Source organism: Tasmannia lanceolata, unplaced genomic scaffold (genome assembly GCF_043159265.1).
Source record: "Tasmannia lanceolata isolate RefF3 unplaced genomic scaffold, GAP_Taslan_0.1 ptg000007l, whole genome shotgun sequence".
Taxonomy (NCBI): Eukaryota; Viridiplantae; Streptophyta; class Magnoliopsida; order Canellales; family Winteraceae; genus Tasmannia; species Tasmannia lanceolata.
This window is the reverse complement of record NW_027518684.1, coordinates 6,269,173-6,294,357: the sequence shown is the minus strand read 5'-3', so window position 1 is coordinate 6,294,357 and position 25,185 is coordinate 6,269,173. Positions and strand designations below refer to the sequence as shown.

General features: G+C 40.0%; 2 protein-coding genes across 7 annotated transcripts; both read right to left on the bottom strand.

Moving 5' to 3' along the window:
• Positions 1-240: 240 nt before the first annotated feature.
• KCS10 (3-ketoacyl-CoA synthase 10) lies at positions 241-5,015 on the bottom strand. Its single transcript, XM_077384812.1, has 3 exons — positions 4,574-5,015; positions 2,122-2,747; positions 241-1,113 (listed from the first exon to the last, which is right to left on the bottom strand). The coding sequence occupies exons 1-3, from the start codon at positions 4,982-4,984 to the stop codon at positions 567-569; spliced, it is 1,584 nt and encodes a 527-aa protein (XP_077240927.1). The 5' UTR covers positions 4,985-5,015; the 3' UTR covers positions 241-566.
• Positions 5,016-12,991: 7,976 nt separating this feature from the next.
• Positions 12,992-24,167, bottom strand: EMB2768 (Tyrosyl-tRNA synthetase, class Ib, bacterial/mitochondrial). Of its 6 annotated transcripts, none has more exons than XM_077384805.1 (2): positions 22,464-24,167; positions 12,992-13,210 (listed from the first exon to the last, which is right to left on the bottom strand). In XM_077384805.1, exons 1-2 carry the CDS (start codon positions 24,150-24,152, stop codon positions 13,007-13,009), a joined length of 1,893 nt encoding a protein of 630 aa, XP_077240920.1. In that variant the 5' UTR covers positions 24,153-24,167; the 3' UTR covers positions 12,992-13,006. The 6 variants fall into 6 exon arrangements, with proteins under 6 accessions (XP_077240920.1, XP_077240923.1, XP_077240921.1 ...); XM_077384808.1 differs by lacking the exon at positions 12,992-13,210 and adding an exon at positions 19,403-19,563; XM_077384806.1 differs by lacking the exon at positions 12,992-13,210 and adding an exon at positions 20,973-21,949.
• Positions 24,168-25,185: the final 1,018 nt, after the last annotated feature.

The following is a 25,185-nucleotide window of genomic DNA, read 5'->3' as shown; positions in this document are numbered from 1 at the left end:
TTTCATAGAAGTTATTTTTCCTTTCCATGATTTAGAGGAAAATGACATGGTTGTGGCTTATTTAGGGGATATCATCACAGATTTTTTTTCATATGTACTCAAATAACAGAACATCAGAAAATTCTGGAAAAGTTTTTCATTTACAAGTCAGTAAAATTCCGGCAATCCAAACAGGGCTGCGTAAGATTCCAAGAAACAAAAAAGAATTGAGAGAGAGAGAGAGAGAGAGACAGAGAGTCATTGATTAATAAAGCAATAGTTTCATAAGACTACACTTCAATTTCTGTTAAGTTTCAAAGTACCCCATAGCAATACCGAAGATAAACAAACACTTAAAAAGGGAAATGATAAATCCGCCCCTTTATTTACCACGGCCTGCCCCCTCCTAATAGTTTTATAACTAAGGAAAGTAGTCATAAAAACACTAAACAGGGGTAGCCATGGTTAAAACATGGGGAACATTTATCATTAGCCTAATTCCAAACAATTAGCATAAATAAACACATTAAAAACAAAGTCCTTGTGCCCTTTTTGGCCCAAGACATGTGACAAGACCACTTTCCATCCTAAGGAGTAGTGACCGGGTACCGATCCAAGCAATCCAACCATGGGTTCCTAGTGGGCTTCTTGACTCGACGCAGGGCTCGCCACACCACACTATTGCACTTGAACCCGGACCCAAACGCTAGCTGCCACACTCGGTCCCCTCTCCTCACCTTCTCCTTCGCCTCAATGTAAGCCAATTCATACCAAATACTGCTACTAGAGGTGTTCCCAAAGCGGTGTAACGACATTCGAGAGGCTTCGATGTTCTTGTCACTGAACCCTAGATTCTTTTGTAGCTCATCAAGCACGTCTTTACTAGCAGCGTGCACGCAAAAGTGTTCGAAGGCGAGTTTGTAGTCCGGAATGTAAGGTTTGGATCCTTCTGAGCTCCCAAAGAGGTACCTCCATGCGAGTGTGGCGAAGAAGAGGAGTTGCTCTGAGAAGGGGAGTACGAGGGGGCCGAGGGTTGTGATGTTCGCCTTTAGAGCGTGCCCACCCAGTTCCATGAGGTCTCTACTTATGGCTAGCCCCTTGAGTCTTTGCTCGTCCTCCTCTTGATAGACGCACCTGATATAAGATTTACCATGCATGTGAGAAGTTTAGTTGGATGGCTTTCATTTTCAGAGTTGGTAATTACTAATTGAGAAATGATATCAGGAATTTATTAAAAATATGTTTTTTTGTTATTTTTTACTTGGTATCAAGAAAAAAGATTAAAACTCTAAAATATTTAAAATCTATAAAAATAGAAAGGGATTTGCAAGGGATCATCACAGAAGGCATTTCACAGACGGGCTGTTGCATGAGAGAGCAGCCACAAAGGCTCAGATTTTGTCTTATTTATTTAATTCATCTGAGGTGGCTGCTCTCTCATGCAACAGCCCGCCCGCAAAATGCCTTCTGCGATGGTGTCTAGCAAATCCCAAATAAAAATTTAAAGAACAACATTAGATCAACAGGATAATATTATGATTTTATCACATGATATTTTTGCAGTAAATATAAAATATGTAGAGATCTTGATGATTTTTTAGGCTCTGAAATATTTTGGAATTTTGTCATTTTATAAAATATTGAAAAATATTGCAATATTTTCGAAAGGGAAATGATATATTTGCCCCTTTTTTCTTCAACGCAGCCTCATGCAGTGTAAAAGGGTAGTGATAAATAGTAAATACACTAGAGGGGCTGACCCAGGGAAGAAAAGGCGACGGATATATCACTTCGCCTCAAAAAATATAGGAGATTTTGTGACTGGTACCTAGGCATGAAACTTATATTTCTGAATACCCAAAATAGCCCTATATTATCACAAAAAGCAAAGGCTACTGATATCAGTACTACTATCTTTTAATAATTGCACAAGCTCAGCTCGTCTTTTCTTTTTAATTGGTTTCTGAAAGCTTTTGAGAGCTGTAATAGCCTTTAAGAGCTGTTTAAATAATAAAAGACAAGATCAGTTAGTGCAATGATCCAAGCATGGTAGTGCCAATATCAGTAGCCAAAACAAACTTTCTTTTTATTTAGGATAAAAAACCACCTTAAATCTAGTTTAGCACTGAGACTCCTACGCACCTGAAGCTTCGGTCATCGGATCCCTTGTGCGTGCGGACAATGTGCTCAAGACAGTACTTCGCTCTCCGGAAGTCACGCCGGCGGTTGGAGAGAAGGACCGCAGAGCAACCCATGCGGAAGAAGCAATTGGGTATGAGCATGGAACGGTTCCGACCGGGGTACCAATTAAACGTGACCATCTCAGTACTCACCACCACAGCAAAGTTGTTGGGGTTTGCTTGCAACATATCCTGGGCTAAATCTAGCCCAATTATACCTGCACTACAGCCCATACCCCCAAGATTAAAGCTTAGGATATTACCCCTCATTTTATAGTGATTTATGATCATGGCGGAGAGAGAGGGGGTCGGGTTAAAGAGGCTGCAATTCACGACGAGGATTCCGACATCCTTCGGGCGGATTCGGCACTTCTCGAAGAGCTCGTCGAGAGCCCCGAAGATGACTTCAGAGGCTTCTGCACGACCTTCTTTCATGGTCCCGCAGTTCTCGCGAGACATGACCACCTTGGGAATGTATGTTTCATCTCCAATGCCGGAGGATTTTAGGATCCGGCTCTGGAATTCGAGGCTTGCGTCGTCGAATTTTCCTGATCTCTTTGCTAGCTCAATGAAATCCGCCTTGGATACCTGAGAATATGGGAGTTACGTTTGGGAGAAAACAAGTAGAATATAATTAGGGAAATGATTTATGCGCTCCAGTGTTTTGATAAACATGCGCTCTACTTGTTTGTCATGTAGTATTCAAAGGGATGTCAAGGATATTATGGTTTTCAAAAAGCTCTTAAAATCCTTTAAATACTACATGACAAACAAGTCAGCACATGTTTATCAAAACATTGGAGCACTAAAATCATTTCCCTATAATTAATGGAGGTATTAAATTGTTGACTGTCAAGGGCACCTTGGTCATGTAAAATATAGGTGTGTACCCATAAAAAAAGAGAAAATTATAGTTACACCCCTCAACTTTCTGACACAACGATAACCCTGTTGTTTCAAAGGGAGGCCTCCTCTGTTGAAACACTATCAATGCTAATTATGATCTCTGGTTCAACCCGGCTGCATATGAATCAATTCAGAATTGGAGGGGGTCTACCTTATACTGTAAGTCATTCCGCCAGGTTAAAGTGACGGGTCAACGAAGGTGGTCTATCTTACACACGTTGAAAAGTCAGGGGGTGTAGTTGATGAGTTTGAAACTATAAGGTTATCATTGAGTGTGTCAGAAAGTTGAGGCGGTGTTGCTGTAATTTTCCCAAAAAAAAAAAAAAAGTGTGTATTTTTGGAAAAGCGAAAGGGCAAGCATGGTAAATTTGCCAATACAATGTATGGGTTTACCTTTTGAAAGGGCAATTGATGTTGGCACTACCATGTTTTGATAATTGCACTAACTCATCTTGTCTCTTCCTAATTAAACAGCTGTCAAAAGGTTCTTACAATTCCCAAAATGATCTGAGAAGCCATTTAAAAAAGAAAAGACAAGCTAAATTTGTGTGATTATTAAAGCATGGTAGTACAAATATCAATAGCATTTAAAAGTTGGGGAAAAGGTTTACATGACTTGCAACCAAAGAGCAACCCAATATTGTTTCTAAATTCCTTCCTGAGAACTTATATGGTGGCCGACCGTGAGATTATAAAGGAAGGAGAGTGAAAACCATCTCTTCCTTGATTTTTAATCAAAGAGAAAGCCCTTTCTTTGACTTTTCCTTGGTTCAAAAACCAAGGCAGCAGGTTTTGTCTCTACCCGCCTTTTATAATCTCACGGTCGGGCATCATATAATTTCTCTTCCTAAATAACCTCTAATACTTTGAAACAGTAACACTTTGAGAAATGGGCTTTCTAAAAGGCTACTGATATAGGCACTACCATGTTTTAATAACTGCACAGACTAAGCTTGTCTAATATTATTTAAACAGCTATGAAAGGTTAGTACGGTTCCCAAAACCTCTGACGCCAATTAAGACAAGATGAGTTAGTGGAATTATCTAATCATGTAGTGCCAATATAAGCAGTCTTCTAAAATTATCTAAAATTTTCGGGTATACATCTTGTTTTCATCAATATAGTGAGCAGACACGCGAGTGTGTGTGTGTGTGAGAGAGAGAGAGGTTGATCCATTTTAATATATTTAGTTTCCATATTAAATTATCGAAAATTATAATCTATTTTAGTTTACCCCTGTGCTACTGATATAGGCACTCCCATGTTTTTGGGTATACAGCAGCCTTCTAAAATTATATTAATTTTCCACATTAATATAATTTTCCAGACCGGGGAGTTGGGGGGTTGATCCATTTTAATTTATTTAATTTTCAGATTAAATTAAATTATCGAAAATTATAATATATTTTAATTTACCAGATTAAACAAAAAAAAAATCCGCACATACCCTTTTGATAATGGCACTCCACTCTAGACACAAGGTTAGAGGTGAGAGTAGTAGTAGTACCTTGAGGTCATCTGAGGGTCGATAACACGCGAAATCGATAAGATAGACAGGGCGGGGGCGTGAAAGGAAGTAGACAGAAGCAGTAAAAACGAAGACACCAAAGAAGGCTAGAATAGTGGCAAGATCATAGCGTGTATCGTCCCATAGCTTCCTCCAAAGCTCTTCCCTACTAAGGCTCCCTACTTCAGCACTAAACACAAGCACCAACACGGGTATAGTGGCCAGATAAATACCATGGTTTATAAGATAATGGTACCCCAACTTCACGTACTTAAGGTTCACCGATTGCAAAAAATCCGGTAGCCGACGTCGAACCCTCACCGAGAAAGTTAGCGACCCCGCGTCCGGGCCCGATGCCTCAACACCTCGGTTAACAATCTCAGTCGAGAGGAGGGCATGTTCTCCGGCCATGAAGACTGTTCTTGAGAGAGAGAGCAGATTAATGAGGAAGGTGAGGAAAGGATATTTATAGTGTAGTGGGTGTGAAGGTGTAGTTAATGTTTGCACCGAACGGGAGGGTGTGGTTGGAACTACCATGAATTAGCCATTGAATGAGAGGGGGGTAAGTTTCAAAGGAGGCGGTGGACTTCTTTTTCAGCTTCTTTTGTACCCACCACAGTTACTTTTTGGGGAGTGATAAATCGACTCCCTAGTATCTTAAATCGACTCCACACTTTCTCCATCCACACTCTCTCTCTCTAACCCAGAGGAGAGAGAACGATTTAAGATATTTGGGAGTCGATTTATCACTGCCCTTACTTTTTTTTTGTTAAGAGTGTTATCTTTTTTACGATTTAAGATATGTGTGACCAATTGGAGAGCCCTTTCACCTCTTTTTTTGCAAGGGCTCCCTTCAGTATAGAACTCAATATAGAACGGGAGGGTATACTTTTTAAGTTTTTATCTATACTAGGGATGAATTAATAGAGTGAACAATCTTTCTTTGAGTCTTCAAATTTGATGAAAACCACTATGACTGGTTTTAATTATTGACTGAATTGAGTAGCATAGCCAGTCATCAATGCAATCCACTAAGAAGGGGTGTTCTTAGTAGACAAAGGGGGGGACATTTATCATGTAACAAATTAAGATATCAGTATCATAGTCACAATCAACATTTAAACACTCGTTTACAAGCCCTATCGGCTGAATTGACTACGAGTCGCTCTTCCTTGCATGGGTCTTTCATTGCAGACTAGAGATGGGTCCCAACTCCCAAGCATATATATTCTTTGGTTGCAAGTCTTCACCTTGAAGATTATTGTTGTAAGTCGTCAACGGGTAGAGGAGAGAAACATTGGATTTACCTCGAACTTACCTAGTAGAGCAATGGTAAGTAGTGTTTGGTTGTCTACCATGTAGAGCAGTGGTATGAAATGTCATTATCTACATAGAGAGATAGAGCATTCCCATGATATCCAAGCAAAATTCTACCTTTTTTTATGAATTTTTGGCATGGATTTCATAGGGAGGGGACAAGGGTGACACATAAGCAGACATGCAATGATTAACCAGTAGACATACATGGTAGTCACCTCGGTTAAGATCAACCCTCTAATATGATGTCCCTCTACAGATTGGTGGGTTAGGATCAACTTATGGAAATGATTTTAGGGGCACAACCTATTTAGGTTGTTGTCCATCTAATGGACGGTTTGGATCATCCTATGGTGTGGACTGTACGGTACTTTTGAACAATAATGGACTAAAAGGCCTTTCATCATATAAAAACTCATTTTTATTGAGGATTGATACTCGATCGAGTTGGGGGGGGGGGGGGGGGGGGGGGGGAATCAGTTTCGATTAGGTATTTATTTAGGGCGGTGATATTTTCAAACCCCCCAAGTACGCCCCCCAAGTACGCATGCTCTCCCTTTTAACATGATTTGACGTGAAAAAGAGTTAAAGTTGCCCATTGTTCACATCAAAAACACGTTATAAGGGGGTGCATGCGTACTGCGGGGATGAAATTATCATCTCCCATTATTTAAGGATGGCTTAATTGCTTATGCTTTTCCCATTCTCACCAAGTCAAGTCTCTTTGTCTCTCTCTCCTTGCTTCTTTGCCCTTAACACTCACTAGAGCCTGCGACCATTTCATGGAATAGGTTTTCATGATTGCCAAACATGGCCTAAAAATCCAGTTTCTAAAATCCAGTCCCCTAATGAGAGGAGCACTTAACAAGTAAACACTACATATAGGCAATCTAAATGTGGTGTCCACCGAGGTCAAATCTTGTTAATATAACAATTCCCATGTGATGTGCTATTCGTATCTCCTTTTCTCATTTAAGGTGAGCCGTTGGCAGTTGGCTCCAAGCCACTAGCTGTAGACGTAGACTTAAACCAGTGACCTACCTCTCATTAATGATAGTTTTCCTTTAAGCGGATTTCAGTCAAAACCAAAACCGAAATTGCCAATGTCCAGTACCCTGATTTCGGCCGAAATTTCGTCCAAAAGTTCGTGTTTTTATAATTACGTCCAAAATTTCGAGAAATTCAACCCAAAATCTCAAAATTTTTAATTATATTGTCATTTTCCTGAATTTCCTGAAATTTGTTATTTTAAATAAAATATAATTCTTTTAATTAGGTACCCGATTTCAGCCGAAAGTTCAATTTGGGTGAGGGCCGAAACACATACCGGAACCGAAATTTAAAACCGTGGGCTTTCTAACATTCCTCTCTATGGTGTCATTGAATATTGTTTAGCCTCAAAAGGTCACAATGGGCCCCATCTTTAACTGATCAGAACCATCCACATGGTAGGCCTCTCTTTGGATCACTAGTGGCCTTGAAATCAAGGTCTTCGTCCAGTTGTAACTAGACCTGGCAAACGGGTGGGTCGGGTCGGGTCCCGGGTCATGCGGGTGCAGGTCAAAATGACCTGCATTCGTACGGGTCAGCAACCTGGTGACCCGTACCCAGTGCGGGTGGGTCGGGTCGACCCGTGGGTTACCCGTAATTTTTTCCAAAACAGTTTTTTTATCGGGCGGTGATAAATTCACCCCTGAAATTTGCTTGAGATGGTAAGTATAGAGGACGATCGGAGATGAGATAAGAAAAGGTTAGATCTGATGGAAATTAACCAAAGATGAAGTGAAAATGGCAAGACCTAACAAGGAAAGGTCAGATCTAGGGGTTAGATCTAGGAAATGGTAGTGAAAATGGTGGAGGTAGAGGTTTCTAGTAGTGAAGATGACTGAGGAGAAGAAAAGGTGATCGCTGGAATCTCGCCGGTGATTGGCTGGAGAAGAAGAAAAAAATGGATTAGGGTTTAGAGATAAATCAGATCTGAGTGAAAAGAGGTGACAAAGATGAAGAAATCAAATGAAAATAGTAGTGTAAGTAAAAAAAAAAGATGAAAATACAGAAATGTTGTTTGCCGGAGCTCCGGCACCCTCACCGGAGAAGATGAACGGAGAAGGGGAAAAGGGTTTTGGGATTTCTCTCTCTCTCTCTCTCTCTCTAAGAATAAGAGAAATGAGATTTCTCAGACGGTGGCAGGATCGAAGGTGTCTTCTTCACTTCTCTTTACATAAATGAGAAACCTAACTCTCTAAGTCTAAAAAGGTATAAAAGAGAAAACCCTAACTCCCTTTGTTTTGGCTTTTGATTTTTTATCTTGACCTTTGGTTTTTCATCTTTTTAAATAAAAATAAAAAACAAAAATCAAAATCCACAAAACCCGCGGGTACCCGCAGGTTAACCCAACCCGACCCATGTATTGGAGGGTTGGGCGACCCGCGGTCGATTTTCACGGGTCACGAAAATTCCAACCCGTGCCCGCAAATTTGCGGGTGGGCCGGGTCGACCCGCGGGCACAGGTCGGTTTTGCCAGGACTAGTTGTAACATCAAATAGTGTGTTTTGCTGTTGTTGCAATTAGACCGTCATAAACTAAAAATATAAATTATTCGATATTATGATTATATATTATTGGCGTTTATTTTTCCTCATAGGAGATCCAAAGCCCTATGAGATGGACGGTACGGCACTTATGTCACTTACCCAACTTCTGATTAATGATAATTTTTAATAAAAAAAAGTCCGTCTTTAATGAAATGATATAAATGCACCCTTGTTTAGGCACATAGTTATTAAATTCTCCATATAATTGAAAAAAAATCCCAAATATTTTTATCCCTTTTCTAAAATTTACAACATCCCAAATAATTCAAAATGTTCAAATTGGATAAATAATTCCCTAAATTTTTATATATTTTTTTGTAATTTTGCAAGAAAAAAAAGTTGAACTTTCGAGAGGCTTTTTCCTATTCAAGTTCACAAAACCAAGAAGACCGTACCCAAGTGCTAGAAGCCCCAAACCTGAACTTTGTAGGCAAAACTCTAATCCTCCACAAATGGGTTCCTTGTATGCCTCTAGAAAAACTCAAGCTTAGCTCAATCCCAGTTTGGATCCGTCTCTCCGGCCATGAAAATGAAGTGAGGCAAGAGGTGAGTAGAAAGAAATACTTTCCCATTCCTCAACAAAGCCACCATAATTTGAGGAAAACCCAGTGATCCAGGAAGTTGAGTCAGAGGATGAAAGCCGTTTTGGAACATTAGGGGCTAAAGTGGTTCTTGAGATATCTTGTGTTTTCACTTTCCCTTAGATATTGTTTGTAAGGTTAGGTCTTGTCTTTGCTCTCTCGGTTTGTATCCCTATTCTTGTGCTAGGGTTAGTGTTGTGTTCGCTGATTGTAATACTTTTCACATTTTAATAAACCGGTAGAGGACCCCACCAAACCCCAGCTTACCTATAAAAAAAAGGTTGAACTCACATCCTCCTATGCCTTTTTCTAGCGTAAAAGAAAATCATTATATGCCTTATTTGTCTCTTATAATTAGAAAAATAAGTATATATGCTTGTAGATATATGCATAATAAATAGAACAAAGCATGTGATTTCCCCAAACATTTCCCTTTTTTTTTAACATTTTTTCTGGCTGATTCATTTCCGAATCCAAACTTTGTTACTGTGTTTAGGTATACATAGCAATATTAAGAGCGCTATTTGTGAAAAATCCTTGCAAAACTCTTCTTTTTTAGAGAGCTAAGAAGTAAGAACACACCCATGTTCAAGCTCTTCCTAACAGCCGTCACTATTACGCCACTTACCCAACAATCCATTCATGAAGGATCGGTATTGCTTGACCTGGATCGGCTAGGCTGTCCAATGTTATATATCAAGTCACTGGGGAGGGCCCACAATGACTTAAAAAAATACTGCAATCACTCATAGTCAAAGAGGTGGGTCGAACTTTGCCAAATGAAGACATGATTTCACTACTTATTTCTAACATTATCTTAGCCAGTTAGATTTTCATTCAAGCTTTAAACCTTTGCAAAAATTAGGTGTTAGGCCTAAAATCGATAACAGATACGGCAGTGACGTCAGAGCTGAGCTGGAGGACCCGAGGAGCCGAAGTGAAGGAGCCAAGTTCTGAGGGATCGGAGTTGAGGGGCTAAGGAACAGAGTCCTGCACAAGGAGCAAACGAGGTCAGAAGACCAACCCGGAATGTTGCTCCAGACAGGCCCTTCGACACTCAAGTCAGTATGAGCAGGAGTGCAGAGCTAGTTTTAAGAGTGGTGGTTGAGAGGTTATTCTCCTTTTTTATTAGCTTTGGAAGCCCTTTTATAGAGGGAAACATGGGGTAGCTGGGGAGTTATTATCCCAGGACAGGTGTCGGCCAGCTATAGGTTCGAGTTCACCTACTCTGCGGTAATTACCAAACTACCCCTGCTGACGCGGGATCTGCGGTGGGTCATCCTCGGGCCATGTGTCGACAGCTAATAGGCTGCTGTTTTTATACCCCATCATTAGGTATAATTAAAGCTTGCTACATGTGAATTGTCGATCTTATCCATGTCATATCACATCGTGATGAATGGAGATGGAGGTGGTCACAAAGTCTTCTTTTTCTTGTTGAGAATGTGCATAGACTGGAATGGCTACATTGGCAATTGGAAAGAAAGTGTCTATAAACCTTAACATTACCAGGAGCTTTATGATCTGGACCATCCAGGGGCAGAGCCAGGAATTTGCTCGAGGGAGCAGAGCATAGGGTGGGGCCACTACTCTTTTGCATTAGAGGTGTCTGTCCCGAGTGAAAAAATGGGGCAAATATATCATTTCCCTTATAGTTTGATGTAGTGGGGCCTATTAAGTATTAACTTACACGCCATGTTTTGGTGGGTGTGGCCCACTACTTTACATGCTAGGGGTATTTTGATCTTTTACATGGTAAATTTTTGTCTTTTCACATGTAAGGACATTTTGGTATTTTTCAATGAGTCAAAAACTAATCCACCATGGGCATTTTGGTCACAAAATGATGGAATGGCCTGATTTGCAAAATTCACTCAAACCCGATGGCCCTATTTGCAAATGTTCAAACTAGAAGATTTTTCTTTTACAAATAAAGCAAAATAGGGGACTTCTTTTGCACAACCCCTAATAAATTCAGGGAAGTGATAAATTCACCGCCTGTAAAGATAAATTCAGGGTTGGGAAATGTGCGATAAAGATTAAAAGTAATAGAAATGTAAACCGGCGAAGACAAGCAAATGACAGTTGCTGAAAAGTAAATGGCTCGAAAGTGAAAAGCTAGAAAGCAATGGAAATGTAAATTGCATTGAAAGTAAAATGTGAAATAATTGATCAATGCTTAAATAAACTCCTTACAAAATAAGCATGGAGAGATAAGGATAAGATGTGAAAGGATAATCCTAAACTAACCACTTAATCAACCAAATCTAACACCTAAGATCAGACGGTCAGATCCAATTCACTAGATCTGATATACTCTAACATGTCCCCTCAAACGTATGTGGATTGAAAAATTGACACACGTTTGATATCACAATAAAGTTACCCAATTAAAATTCCCTAATTTGAGGCACAAATCTGAGGCCTATGAAAAACAGAAAGGACAAAGAATGGGTGTAAGAATCAAAGATGATGGAAGATAATTACCACTACATTCTTCTTATCTCGGCTTGCATGGACAAAAGTCTTGAAGACTTTCCTTTCTGCTCGTTGAGTGTTGACAGGGCAACCTTTATTTCTGCCTTATTTCGAGAAGTGATATATCAGCTCTTATACTATAATAAAGTAATGAATACTATTAATCTTTGGTGATTACAACTAATCACAATAAGTGCTTGAATAGACTCTATAACGTCTCATTACTCATCTCTTCATATTTCGTGGGTTGTGTAACAGTGGGGGGGCAAAACTAATGCATACAACTGTCACTTGTCATTGAGTTAAACCACACATGTTTTCTCATAGTGGTACTTACCAAAATCTTCAAATCCACTTTGCATGTGGCATGACCTTGGCCTTTAAATCATGGCCCACTTTTCCGCCAAAGCAGCCAATTAAAGAAGTGAGTCGACCATTATCAAAGCATGGTGGATACTGGATACCCGTCTATATGTGTGTGGGCACCCTTCCTAAATACCGGACCACAGGGACACCCCATTGGATCGACATCAACCAACCCCATTTATAATTGCAAAATTAAATTAATTATAAATACAGCTGGGTGACATGAATCCAATGGGGGTGTCCTAGCGGGAAGGGAAAGAGAGACTACATAAAAAGATATTTTCAAGATTTGGGTCCCACTGGGGTGGCTTGTATGAAATCAGTACTGTTGATCTTGTAGGACATGACGAGGCCACTCACAGTCTTGGCCCCTTTGGACATACCGTGGGTAAGATAGATGACTGCAAATAATCAACGGTTTAGTTCCACCAAGGGCCTAGGATCATATGAAGAACCCTAAAAATTTGGGTGGGGATATCCAATGTCATAAATAAATAAATAAATAAAAACCCTAATAGGGCCTGATGGACAAGGACAAAGGATCATCTGATCTGATCACGTATACGAGGCATAAGTGGGCTAGAATAAGTTTATATGATGCCCGACCGTGAAAATCACAAGGGCTAGGCTACCTAGCCCTTGATTTTTGATCCGGTCAAAACACTCAAAAAAGGTGTTTTGACCAGATAAAAAATCAAGGGCCAGTTGGTTTGCCACTTAGCCCTTGTGATTTTCACGGTTGGGCATCATATAAAAACTCGAAAGGAAAGAGAGCAACAACCCATTCTTTGTAGCAATTTCCATATACCTCAACTCTCCTAATTTCCATATATCTCAACTCCCCTACTAAATATTGAACCAGGCTCCTAGGTGCCTCTGTTTGAAGCCAAAGAAGGTCCAATTGTACTTGAATTCCTCCTTGTTGTAACCTACAAACCTTTTTTTTTACTTCGCCACAAAGAAGTGCGCTTTTATTTTCACATTTAATTGCTTTAGAGGCCACTTCTTAGTACGCAGAGGCTTTGTATATATAAGAATTTAAAGATGATTTGAATTGTTTTACTAGCAAGGCTCCATTTCCTAAGTACACGACGGAGCTAGAGCAAATAAATTCCGGAACCAAGCCATAAGAAACTATGAACCAGCCAACCAGGGAAAATAAGTGTACACAATATAATTGGTATGGCTTTTGTATTGAATGCTCCAGTTAACCTACTGATAAACTGCTGCCACATGTACGTTACGTTCGTGATGTGATGGTGGCCTGATGAACCCACCTCCACCAAGTTTATGCCTTGCTCCTGTTATTCCAAGAGAAGAGAGACTTTTCAATCCCTAACAGATACCAACGTTAATAGGTTGATGTAAGCATTGAAAAAATCATTGATAAGATGGTGTAGTTGGCCCACAATCAAAATTTCAAGTTCTTGAGGACCCAGTTGCATGTGGTTTTAGTGGGACCTTTAACACAGATTTTGAAAAGAAAAACACAGAAAGAGAACCATATAGGTAGGAGAAGTTAAAGCTGGTAATTGAGGTAGCTCATGTGGGTGTCTGTTAGGTGAGGCTAACCATTACTCCGCTGAGGTCTCACAGGCTTCTGATGAAGCATTATAAGAAGGAAAGGATCCAATGCAATTGAAAAACTGACAAATTCCAATTCATTTCCAGCATGGTCAGGGTAACTTTCTGGTAGGATTCAATGCTGCATTCTGAACTCACCTTGATGCAGAGGGGCATTTTGGTAGTTCTATATAGGTGGGTCATCTTTAAATTGACTCATAACATGTTCTGTGTATTGGGCTTGCAGTAGTGATAGTTGAGTTTGGGTGGGGAACTCTCAGCATTGAAGGTCCAGCTGGTATTTAAGCAGTGGATGCTAGTACCACATTTACACCTAAAATTGAAGTGTTTATGTACCTTGTATTCTTGTAGCCAGCTTTGGCTCTTCAAACAGGCACAAATTAATAGTTCTAAGAAAAGCTGACTAGGTTGTGTTGCTTGTAAAAATCATCACTGAAAATATGGCATGTGTATGGTGATTGGATCTAGTCGTCTATTGAGGTGCCTGCGTGGATCGTTCCAACCTGATAATCTCATCAACTGAATGATTCCTGGCTGTCTATTTAATGACCTGCAAATGGATGAACAAAAATGACTAGCTGTTACATTCAGGAAGCAAAAGTTGATAGTCTGGTGGATGCAAAATCTGGGCCATTCAATCGGGAAAAATATAATTTCTTGGGATGGTTAGGATCATCCAAGGGCCCAACACTGTAGACGTATTGTATGTAGTTGGAGATTGGTGCAGTTACCAAATCAGGTGCCATGAGGACTACCTTCATTTCCACTCTTGCCAATTGAGTCGAACTTATAGTCAAAACTTTGTATTTGGGATGCTGCTCCATCAATGGTTCGGGTCATATTACATGTTCTTTTCCATTTCTAGTCCATACTCTCGCATCCACTTCATTTTTTTGCTGCATAGTCTGTTAACTCAGTTCATCCATTATCCTAAGAGATACTAATGTGGCGTTTTGCCATGGCTGGCACACTATCAACAACCCATACATGGTGTGCTGGTAATGTCATGTTCACTTCAAACTTAAGTTTTGTACTGTAATTCATGGAAAAGTGGTGAGGAGTCTTCGTGACAGATAATGCCTTAAGTCTTTGTTTTTAAGGGGAGCCCTTTCACCTCTTTTTTGCAAGGGTTCCCTTCAGTTTATACTTCCTCTTATCTGAATAGGGTTTGGTCGGCGGACACTGCCTACAGGCCCTGACCAAGCTATGTAGAGTCAGGGAAAGGGTAATTAATGTATGATGAATGTGGAGCCAAAAGAGTCAGTCATTGGACATGGCTCTATGTTGGTGGTTTAATCGAAGGAGTGAGATAGAAATTAGAAGTATCTGTCATAATACGAAAAGTTCTCATTTTTCTTTATGTCTGAAAGACTCTGATAAAATCATAAAGAAGTATCTTAATGCTGTCAACAAATCCTACTTCACTTGATTTTTGGATCTCTAATAACAGTGTTGCTTTCCTTCCATGACACACATGGCTATATATATATACACTAGTAAAAAACCCTGTGCGATGCACGGGCCAACAAAGAACTGTACGGATCACATCATAGGTTGATCCAAACCGTCCATGTGATGGAACACAACATCAATAGGTTGTGCCCGTAAAATCATTTCCATAGGCTGATCCTAGCCCTCCAATCTATAGAGATTTCCATAATTAAAAAAACATAAAGGAGGGGGGTAGGATTGAAATTATGTGGCTTTAATGGGTGCCTTTGTTAAAAAAAAGTGATGTGTAATTCTCTCCTTTTCTCTTATATATATATATATATATATATATATATATATATATATATATATATATATAGAGAGAGAGAGAGAGAGAGAGAGAGAGAGAGAGAAAACGGTTCGTACACATATGTGTAGAGAGTTCTCTACACACTAGCTTAAAATACAGTGAGGGCCCACATTGTTTGGGTGATCCAAGCCATCCATTTTAAAGGCCCTCACATAGATAGGGTGTTTACAAAAAATCAGATCCATAGGATCATCCCAACCCTACGATTTGTGGAGGTAAAATGGATGTCTTTAAACCTTCACAAATTAGTCCATTTTTTGCCTCCACAGTTCGAATGGTTAGGATGATCCTATGAATCTGATTTTTGTGGACACACTATCTATGTGAGGGCCTTAAAAATGAATGGTTTGGATCACCCAAATAATGTGGCCCCAACTGTATTTTAAGCTAGTGTGTAGATAACTTATCTACACATATGTGTAGGAACCGTTTTCTCATATATATATATATATATATATTCTGGTTAGATTCTTTCTAAAATTATACATCTCAATTTTGAGTAAGACTAGGCGTAGAGCCCTAGACTGGCATCATCTAGAGTGTTTGCACTTAGCTGAAAATCTACATGAAGACTTATTCTTAAAGATTATGCCACAACCCTTAGAAGGTGTATCCATCAAAAGTTACACTTTTTACTAATAGACTTATTCTTAACGTCTACGTCATATACGGCCCCACCTTTGATTTACCTGATCGATCTGTTCGACAGGTCACACTCTACTGAAGACATGGAGAACTCTAAACAAGATGAGGATAATACTTAATGACAATTCCAATTCATTTCCAGCATGGTCAGGGTAACCTTCTGGTAGGATTCAATGCTGCCTTCTGAACTCACCTTGATGCAGACAGGCCTTTTGGTAGTTCTACATAAGTGGGTCATCCCCAAATTCACCCATAATATATTCTGTGCATTGGACTTGCAGTAGTTACAGCTGAATTTGGGTGAGGAACTTGGGCTGTCCTCAGCATTGAAGGTCCAGCTGGTATCCAAGCATTGCATGCTAATACCACATTTTTTTTTTGAATTTTTAGTACCACATTTACACCTAAATTGAAGTGTTTATGTACCTAGAATTCTTGTAGCCAGCTTTGTGCTCTGCAAACAGGCACAAATTAGTCATAAGAAGAGTTGACTAGGTTGGGTTACCTGTAAAAATCATCACTATAAACATGGCATGTGTGTGGTGATTGGATCTAGTCATCTATTGAGGGGCATGCGTGCATCGTTCCAACCCAATAATCTCACGAACAGAATGATCCTGGCTGTCCATTTTGTGAGCTGCAAAAAATGAACAAAAATGACCAGCTGTTACATTCAGGAAGAGTGGATAGTCGGGGGGCTGGAAGAGTCTGGGATTTGAAAACCCAAGTGGGGGTTGAAGAAAATATGTATGTCCGGGATTTTTTCAATCATCGACATGCTAACCAAGGCCAACATGCATAGTTACCATCTGGTCTCAATATCACAGACCAGTGTATTTGTGGTTGCAGCCTTGAATGGGTAACCCCGTCCTATTTAGATCTTATGGATTGTGGATATTCAGCTCAGGAAGCCTTTTATACTCTTAGTATCTTTAAAAGTTGTTGCCAGAGATCTCTGATCTTCATTAGTCAAGGGGTAAATAGAGAGTCTTCATGGCTCCCCCCAGACCCCTTTCTCGATCTCTAGGAAGCCAGGAGGACCTGGGCGGGCACGATGTCTAGCAGGTTAGATTTCAGAAATGGTATTGACAAAGGAAGGAGACCTGACCCAAAACAAAGTGAAAGTGACTGTAAAAGCTTGAAATGCAACTACTATAACTTTGGATCACGAAGCATTTGCAGGAAATGTTTAAAACCAAAGATTAGTGATAAGGGTGAGAGAGCTAAAATCTGATTCCCAAAGAGGTCCACTAAGGAGAACTATTCTCTAAGAGTGGATGAAAACCCTCCCTGCTCACCGTCCCAATAGATGTGGTTAAGGATAGGAGGAAAACCGACCCTGGAAAGCTGCTTGATAGGCAATCTGAGAAATAGACCCTTGCTGGAAGAAATTTGGTCTTGGGCGAGGAGACAATGGGCCCTCCTGCAGCTTAGAAAGCCTTTTTGTATCTCCCCTTCCATGATGCTTTTTTGCTTTGAGTCCAAGGATCAAGCTACATCTATTCTGCGGCGGGGTGGTGAAGCCTTGGGGGGCTATCTTCAATCCCTTCATGCGTGGTCTCTCGTTGTTAGCTCGGGAGCTAGAACGGTGAGGCTAAGATTCTCTAATATTCCTCTCCATGCTTGGTCTCTCTCCACGGTGGAGGTTTTGGGTCAGCACTTTGGACATGTTTTTGAGACTCAGTTGTATGGAAGTTATGATCACTGTCTGGAATTTGCCTCTGCTAAAGTTCTAACGTCTTTGTGGCATTGCCTACCACCATTTATAAATCTTATGGTAGATTCTACTATCTATGCAATTGGAATTAAGATGGTGGATGAGTCATTAATGTCTTTCAAGAGCCCTTTGGTAGGGGAGGATTCCTCATCTCTTGCCCCTGATCCTGAAGCTGGTGTTGTTCCCTTGTCGGATAGTGTCCAACCGGTGGTGGGCCCCACATCGGCCCTGGGGGTACTTCAGTCATATCTAAGAATATAGAGCCATTGGATAATAGTGAAGCAGATTTTAAATTATCTTTTACGTTTGGAAAGGAAAAATTGACAGTTCCACCAAAAAGTTTGATTCCATCATTGAAAGGGAAATCTGTAAGTTTTGGGGAAGGGGCGTGTCAGAAGACATTTAAAGCTAAGTCTTGTACAGTTGTACTAATCCTAGAAAAGGTCTTAGAAAGGATATCTCTGATTGTCTCTCTTTTCAACCTTCGTCGTTTCTTTTCCATTTCTAGTCCCTACTCTCGCATCCACTTCATTTTTTTGCTGCATAGTCTGGTAACTCAGTTCATCCATTATCCTAACAGATACTAATGTGGTGTTTTGCCATGGCTGACACACTATCAACAACCCATACATGGTGTGTTGGTAATGTCGTGTTCACTTCAAACTTAAGCTTTGTACTATAATTCATAGAAAAGTGGTGAGGAGTCTTCGTGACAGATAATTTAAGTCTTCTACGTCTTTACCAGAATAGGGTTCGGTCTGTGGACTCCGCCTACGGCCCTTACCAAGCTATGTAAAGTCAGGGAAAGGGTAATTTATGTATGATGAATGTGGAGCCAAAAGAGGCACAGCCATTGGATATGGCTCTATGTTGGTGGTTTAATCGAAGGAGTCAGATAGAAATTAGAAGAGTCTGACATAATAGGGAAAGTTCTAATTTTTCTCCATATCTCAAAGACTCAGATAAAATCAGAAAGAAGTATCTTCATGCTTTCAAGAAATCCTACTTCACTTGATTTTTGGGTCTACAATATTTGTGTTGCTTTCCTTCAACGACACACATGGGTGTATTTTTTTTTCAGGTTAGATTCTTTCTAAAATTATACATCTCAATTTTGAGTAAGACTAGGCCAAGAGCCCTAGATTGGCATCATCTAGAGTGTTTGCATTTAGCTGAAAATCTACATGAAGACTTATTCTTACAGTCTATGCCATAACCCTTAGAAGGTGTATCCATCAAAAGTTATAGTTAGACTTATTCTTAACGTCTACACCATATACGGGCCCACTTTGATTTACCTGATCTATCTGTTCCACAGGTCACACTCTACTGAAGAAATGGAGAACTCTAAAACAAAATGGCGAAAATGACAATTCCAATTCATTTCCAGCATGGTCAGGGTAACTTTCTGGTAGGATTCAATGCTGCCTTGTGAACTCACCTTGATGCAGAGGGGCCTGTTCTACATAAGTGAGTCATCCTCAAATTGACACATTATATATATATATATATATATATATATATATATATATATATATATATATTCTGTGCATTGGGCTTGCAGTAGTTGCAGTTGAATTTAGGTGGGGAACTTGGGCTGTCCTCAGCATTGAAGGTCCAGCTGGTATCCAAGCACTATACAAGGACTGCATGCTAGTACCACAATTACACCTAAAATTGAAGTGTTTATGTACCTGGAATTCTTGCAGCCAGCTTTGTGCTCTGCAAACAGGCACAGTTTAGTAGCCTAAGAAGAGCTGACTAGGTTGTTTTGTCTGTAAAAATCTTCATTGTAAACATGGCATGTATATGGTGATTGCATCTAGTTTTCTATCGAGGTGCCTGCATGGATCGTTCCAACCCAATAATCTCATCAACCGAATGATCCTGGCCGTCCATTTAATGACCTGCAAATGGATGAACAAAACTGACCAGCTGTTGCATTAAGGAAGCAAAAGTCTCAGTTAACAGATGGTTTGGATAGTCTGGTGGATGCAAAATATGGGCCATTTAAAGGGAAAAATATATATCCACTTAACAGGGAAAACTATATTTTCTTGGGATGGTTAGATCGTCGAAGGGCCGGCTAATTGGTTCCCATCACCGTAGATGTATAGCATATCATGTAGTTGGAGATTGGTGCAGTTACCAAATCGGATGCTGCAAGGACTATATTCATTTCCACTCTTTCCAATTGAAGAGAATAGAGTCAAAACTTTTTATTTGGGATGCTGCCCCATCAATGCGCGTGTGAACCTTAAGATGGTTTGGGTCACAACTTTGCCATGGCTAACACACTATCAACAACCCATACATAGTGTTTTGGGGATGTCATGGACTCATGGTTCACTTCAAACTTGAGTTTTGTAATTGTACTCTAATTTATTGAAAAGTGGTGGGGAGTCCTCGTGACAGATGATGCCTTGAATCTTTATTTTTTAGTCTTCTATGTTTTTCTCTTCTATGTATCAATCAGAATAGGGTTTGCTATGTAGCCTCTACCTATGGGCCCGACCAAGCTCTGAAGGAGAAATAATGAATGATAAATGTGGAGCCAAAAGAGGCTCATACATTGGATATGGCTCGATGTTGGTGGTTTAATCAAAGGAGTCAGATAGAAATTGTAAGTGTCTGCAATAATATGAAAAGTTCTCATTTTTTAGGTCTCATTTTTCTTCATATCTCAAGACTTAGATCACCATTTGAAAAAAGAAGAAGAAGAAAAGACTCGGATCAAATCATAATATCGTTGAGAGTCATAAAAATCATAAAGAAGTATCTTCATGCTTTCAACAAATCCTACTTCTGATTTGTGGGTCTCTAATATCTGTGTTGCTTTCCTTTAAATACCTGATGACACAAGCAACGTAGAGTACATGGGTCTCTAATATTTGTGTTGCTTTCCTTCAACGACACATGGCTATTTTTTTCAGGTTTGATTCTTTCTAAGTTTATACATCTCAATTTCGAGTAAGACTAGGCCTAGACTGGCATCATCTAGAGTGTTTGCACTTAGCTGAAAATCTACGTGAAGACTTATTCTTACAGTCTATACCATAAGCCTTAGAATGTGTATCCATCAAAAGTTATAGTTTTTGCTACTAGACTTATTCTTAACGTCTATGCCATATACGGGCCAACCCCATATCTGTCTATTCCGTAGGTCACACACTCTATTGAAGACATGGAGAACTCTAAACAAATGACAACAATATTGAATGATAATTTGGTTACATTTATTGATAAGAACATAGTGAAGACCGCTAATAGTGAGGGGATCATGCATCGATTCCAAAACATGAAGATTCACAGTGAAAACATAAACGTGAATGATTTTTTAATCGAAAGCAATGAGTTACAATTTATATGATCTTTTAGGTTTTTTTTTTACTTTATAAAAAATTATTTCTTTTTTTTGAATGGTATAACAATTTATTTGTTATTGTATAATAACAAGAAAAGATCTTTGATTACGATTAAAAGGAACAATCTCAAATAGACCAAGATCCAATATCTGATCATTTCTTGGTGAACACGATCTGCATCCAACACTTGGCTCAGTCCCTGATCGGTACATATTCTCTCCATCTCGCATCCGAAACCTGCTTGACAAGAACTGTCCATGGATACTACCTTCGAAAAGAAGACTACCTCCCCAGCACATCTACCTATCTCGATGAACATTTTAGTCATCCAAGCGTGTGGAGGCACTCCCTGGATCTCCCACCAAACCTCAATGGCCTTAAAACTGCTCCACCTATTCCCGATCTCCAAGTTCCTGAATGGGCATCTCGACTACCGCAGGAGCCAAGAAACCAGGTCATCATCCGAGCAGTCCCAAAGTGCCACCTCTACAGAAACTGTGAATGGCCTCCATCATTCTAGAAACTGTCCTTTTCTTTGGTTCAATGAACTCCACGGCCACCGACGGCCATCGATTGTAGCAGGTACCCAAGAAACCACAATGGAAGTACCGCAAGACTTTAACCCTAAGATTCAATTCAGCACCCATAGCTGTCTACAACATTGTATTCTTCAATATCAGGTTGTCGAGGAATTAGTCGAACGTCCTCGACAGTTCAACCACTGCTGGCCAGACGATATGCAAGCAATGAGGGCTCCCTCTGATCTGACCAGAAGAAAATTCAGTGCCTCTTCCTGCTAGACCTAGGTTCCTTGCATGGGAAATGTTAATAGGGTTGACTTTGTCGTCATACAGTAGAAGATTTTCTCGTCATATAGTAGAGGCTTATCAGTCCATACTGTCCTGTCCATGAAATTAAGTTGTTTTATCTGTTTGGATAGTTTGGAAACGAACAGAAAGATATTTTTAATCAGTAGATGTGCATAGCAGATAATACCATGTTCCCTGCAAAATATTGATGTTACTAGTATTGATGGCAAGAAATATGAGATGGTGGGATACACTGCTGGATGCATTAGCAGCATTAGAGAATTTCCTTCTATCTTCTCAATGTACTCAAACAAAAATTGTGGAGACAAGTTATAAATTCCCATGAAAAGAAAAAAAAATGATGCCTAGAATGTGAACATGCGTAAAAAATAAGACAAATGGAAGCGTGCAGTTGAGAGTGAGCAACATGTTAAAAAAAGAATTTAAAATTTTCATGCGCCAAGACTGGGGGAAGAGGTAAAAATAAATGACAAACTGCAGATTTTGGACTGCAGATCTGGTATTCCCAAGCAAAGCTTATTAGGATAAATAATCAAGCAAATTATCCAAGAAGAACAATCAAGATATCCTTACAACCATCTTATTCTTCTTCCCAGCAGATAATAAAAGTACCTTCCCATCAACAATGTCACCTACTTCAATCATCTTTTCCTCACTATCAACTCTTCTGTTATTCAAGTAAAGTCCTCCTTGCTTTAACATACGACGAACAGCGGACTTACTCCCAAGCAAACCAGTAGAAACTGAGAGATCAACAAGAGAACTATTCAACACCTGATCATATGCCAAGGAACATGACGGAACATCCTCTGCAACCCCTTCAATGGTTTTCCAATCCAATTGCGTCTCAGCCCCCGGTCTCAACGCTTGAGTTGCCTTCAAAGCCTCTAACAGAGCCTCCTCACCGTGAACAAAACGTGTCACTTCTTCGGCAAGCCTCCTTTGAACAGAATTTGGAACATAACCAGGCATTTTCATACCTTTCTCCAACTCTTCAATCACCTCCAAACTCAAGAAGGTAAGAATTTTCAGAAATCTCACGACGTCAACATCGGGGACTGAAAAGAAATACTGATAAAATTTATAAGGAGACAACATTGATGAGGACAACCATACGGCCCCTTCTTCGGATTTCCCAAACTTGGTTCCATCACTCTTTAACAAAAGAGGAAAAGTCAATCCATAATAAGCTCCTTCAACTTGTAGTTTTTTCCTAATCAATTCAGTCCCGGCAGTTATGTTTCCCCACTGATCACTCCCTCCTATCTGAACATTAACCCCCATATACTTGAACATGTGGAGAAAATCATAAGCCTGCAATAACTGATAAGTGAATTCAGTAAAGCTTATTCCTTCCTCAGAGTTTAACCTCCTCTTCACACTTTCCTTGGATATCATCTCACCTACCCTCATATATCGCCCGTAATCTCTTAGAAAATCCAATAAATTAAGGTTCTTCCACCAATCAAAATTATTCAAAATTACAAAAGAATCACCAAAACCTACTTCCATATTCATGTTTTTATCAGAACCCACATTAAAAATTGTGTTTTTATCCCTTCTACCCAAGATTCCACTGATTACATTTTCAATCCCCTTACTGTTTTTTTCAACTGTTTCTACATCTAATTCAGGCCTTTCTAAGCTTTTCCCAGACGGGTCTCCAATCCGTCCAGTCGCCCCACCAATCAAAGCAACAGTTTTATGACGACATCTTTGAAACCACGATAAAACAATGATACCAATCAAGTTTCCTAAGTGCAGACTTTCTGCAGTTGGGTCGAAACCACAGTAAACTTTCAAAGGGCTAAAATTAGGGTTTGAACAAGTTGACCTGAGATTCTCGCTGGTGATTGATTCAATGAGGCCTCTTTCTTCAAGAATGTCAATGACGTTGGCTTGATGAACAGAACCCACATCTTGGTTTTTTGTTTGGTGGGCGTTTTGCGTGGATTGCAGTGATCTACGAGAGTTATAAAAGGAGGGGTTTTTAGGGTTTTGGGGGACTTGCTTGGATGGATGAACACAACCCAGATATCGATTTTTGGTTTGAAGGCTATTTTGGTTGGATTGCAAAGATCTGCGAGAGGTATAAATGACAGTGAATTTAGGGCTTTGGGGGAAGAAGAACCTGTAGCTGTAAAGAAGGAATGTCCTTGAAGCAGCCATTATCTTGCACAGGCTAATGTTCTTACCAGTTACCATCACACCACCCAAATAAGGGCATAATCCACGCAATGAATCCTGGAAATTATTTTGAATGACTGTTTTAGCCCCGTCATTGAGGACAACAATGTCCATTTTAGTCTGAGGTTGTTTACATTCGCAGCGGTAAATCAGTCATTCAAAGCTTATCGGACGTGGAGACTTAATGTGGTATGTGGTTGTATACTCTAGTATTTTTCAGCAAATACTGTACGGCCCACTTCATAGGGTGATCCACACCGTCCATTTGTTGGGCCACAAAGTAAATAGATTGTGCTCACAGAAATCCTTTCCAAAGGATGATCCTAACAATACGTTCTACAAAGGAACTGCACATCATGGATACCTCTATATGGAAATGATTTGTGGGTGCAACCTATTTGGTAATTATGTTGTGGCCCATCAAATGGACGGTTTGATCATCGTGGACTACATTGCCACACACCATATAAAACTAGACCTGGCAAAAGCAACCTGTGCCCGCGGACCCAACCACAAATTTGTGGGCACGGATCGGAGTTTTAGTGACCCGTCAAAATCGAATTGCGGTCACCCAACCTGCAAAAACATGGGTCAGTTCGGGTCAACCCGTGGGCACCCGCGGGTTTTTTGGATTTTTTTTTAATATTTTTATTTTAAAAGAGGGCATTCCTATTTTTCAAAATGGACGGTATAGCCCACACCATAGGATGATCCAAATCGTGCATTTGATGGGCCATGATGTAAATAGGTTGTGCCCAAAAACTAATTGCCGTAGGATGATTCTAACCCTCGGATCTAAAGAGGGACTCACAATATGGAAACTACTATAGATAGGATGGTTGGGATCATCCTATGGCAACGATTTTTGGGGCACAATCTATTTACGTTGTGGCCCATCAAATGGACGGTTTGGATCATCCTATGATGTAGGCTGTACCGTCCATTTTGAAAATTAGGGGTGAATCTATCACCGCGCACAAAAAACACGGGCTCTATAACCGCCGGATGCTAGCATTCCTCTTTAAGCAAAGCCATTAAAGGCTCTTGGACAGTAGCCTATCCATCAATAGTGCACTGTCCAAGTTTTTTTAAAATTTGAATGGCTACTGGACAGTGGCCTATCCATATAACTGTCCAGGTTTTTTCG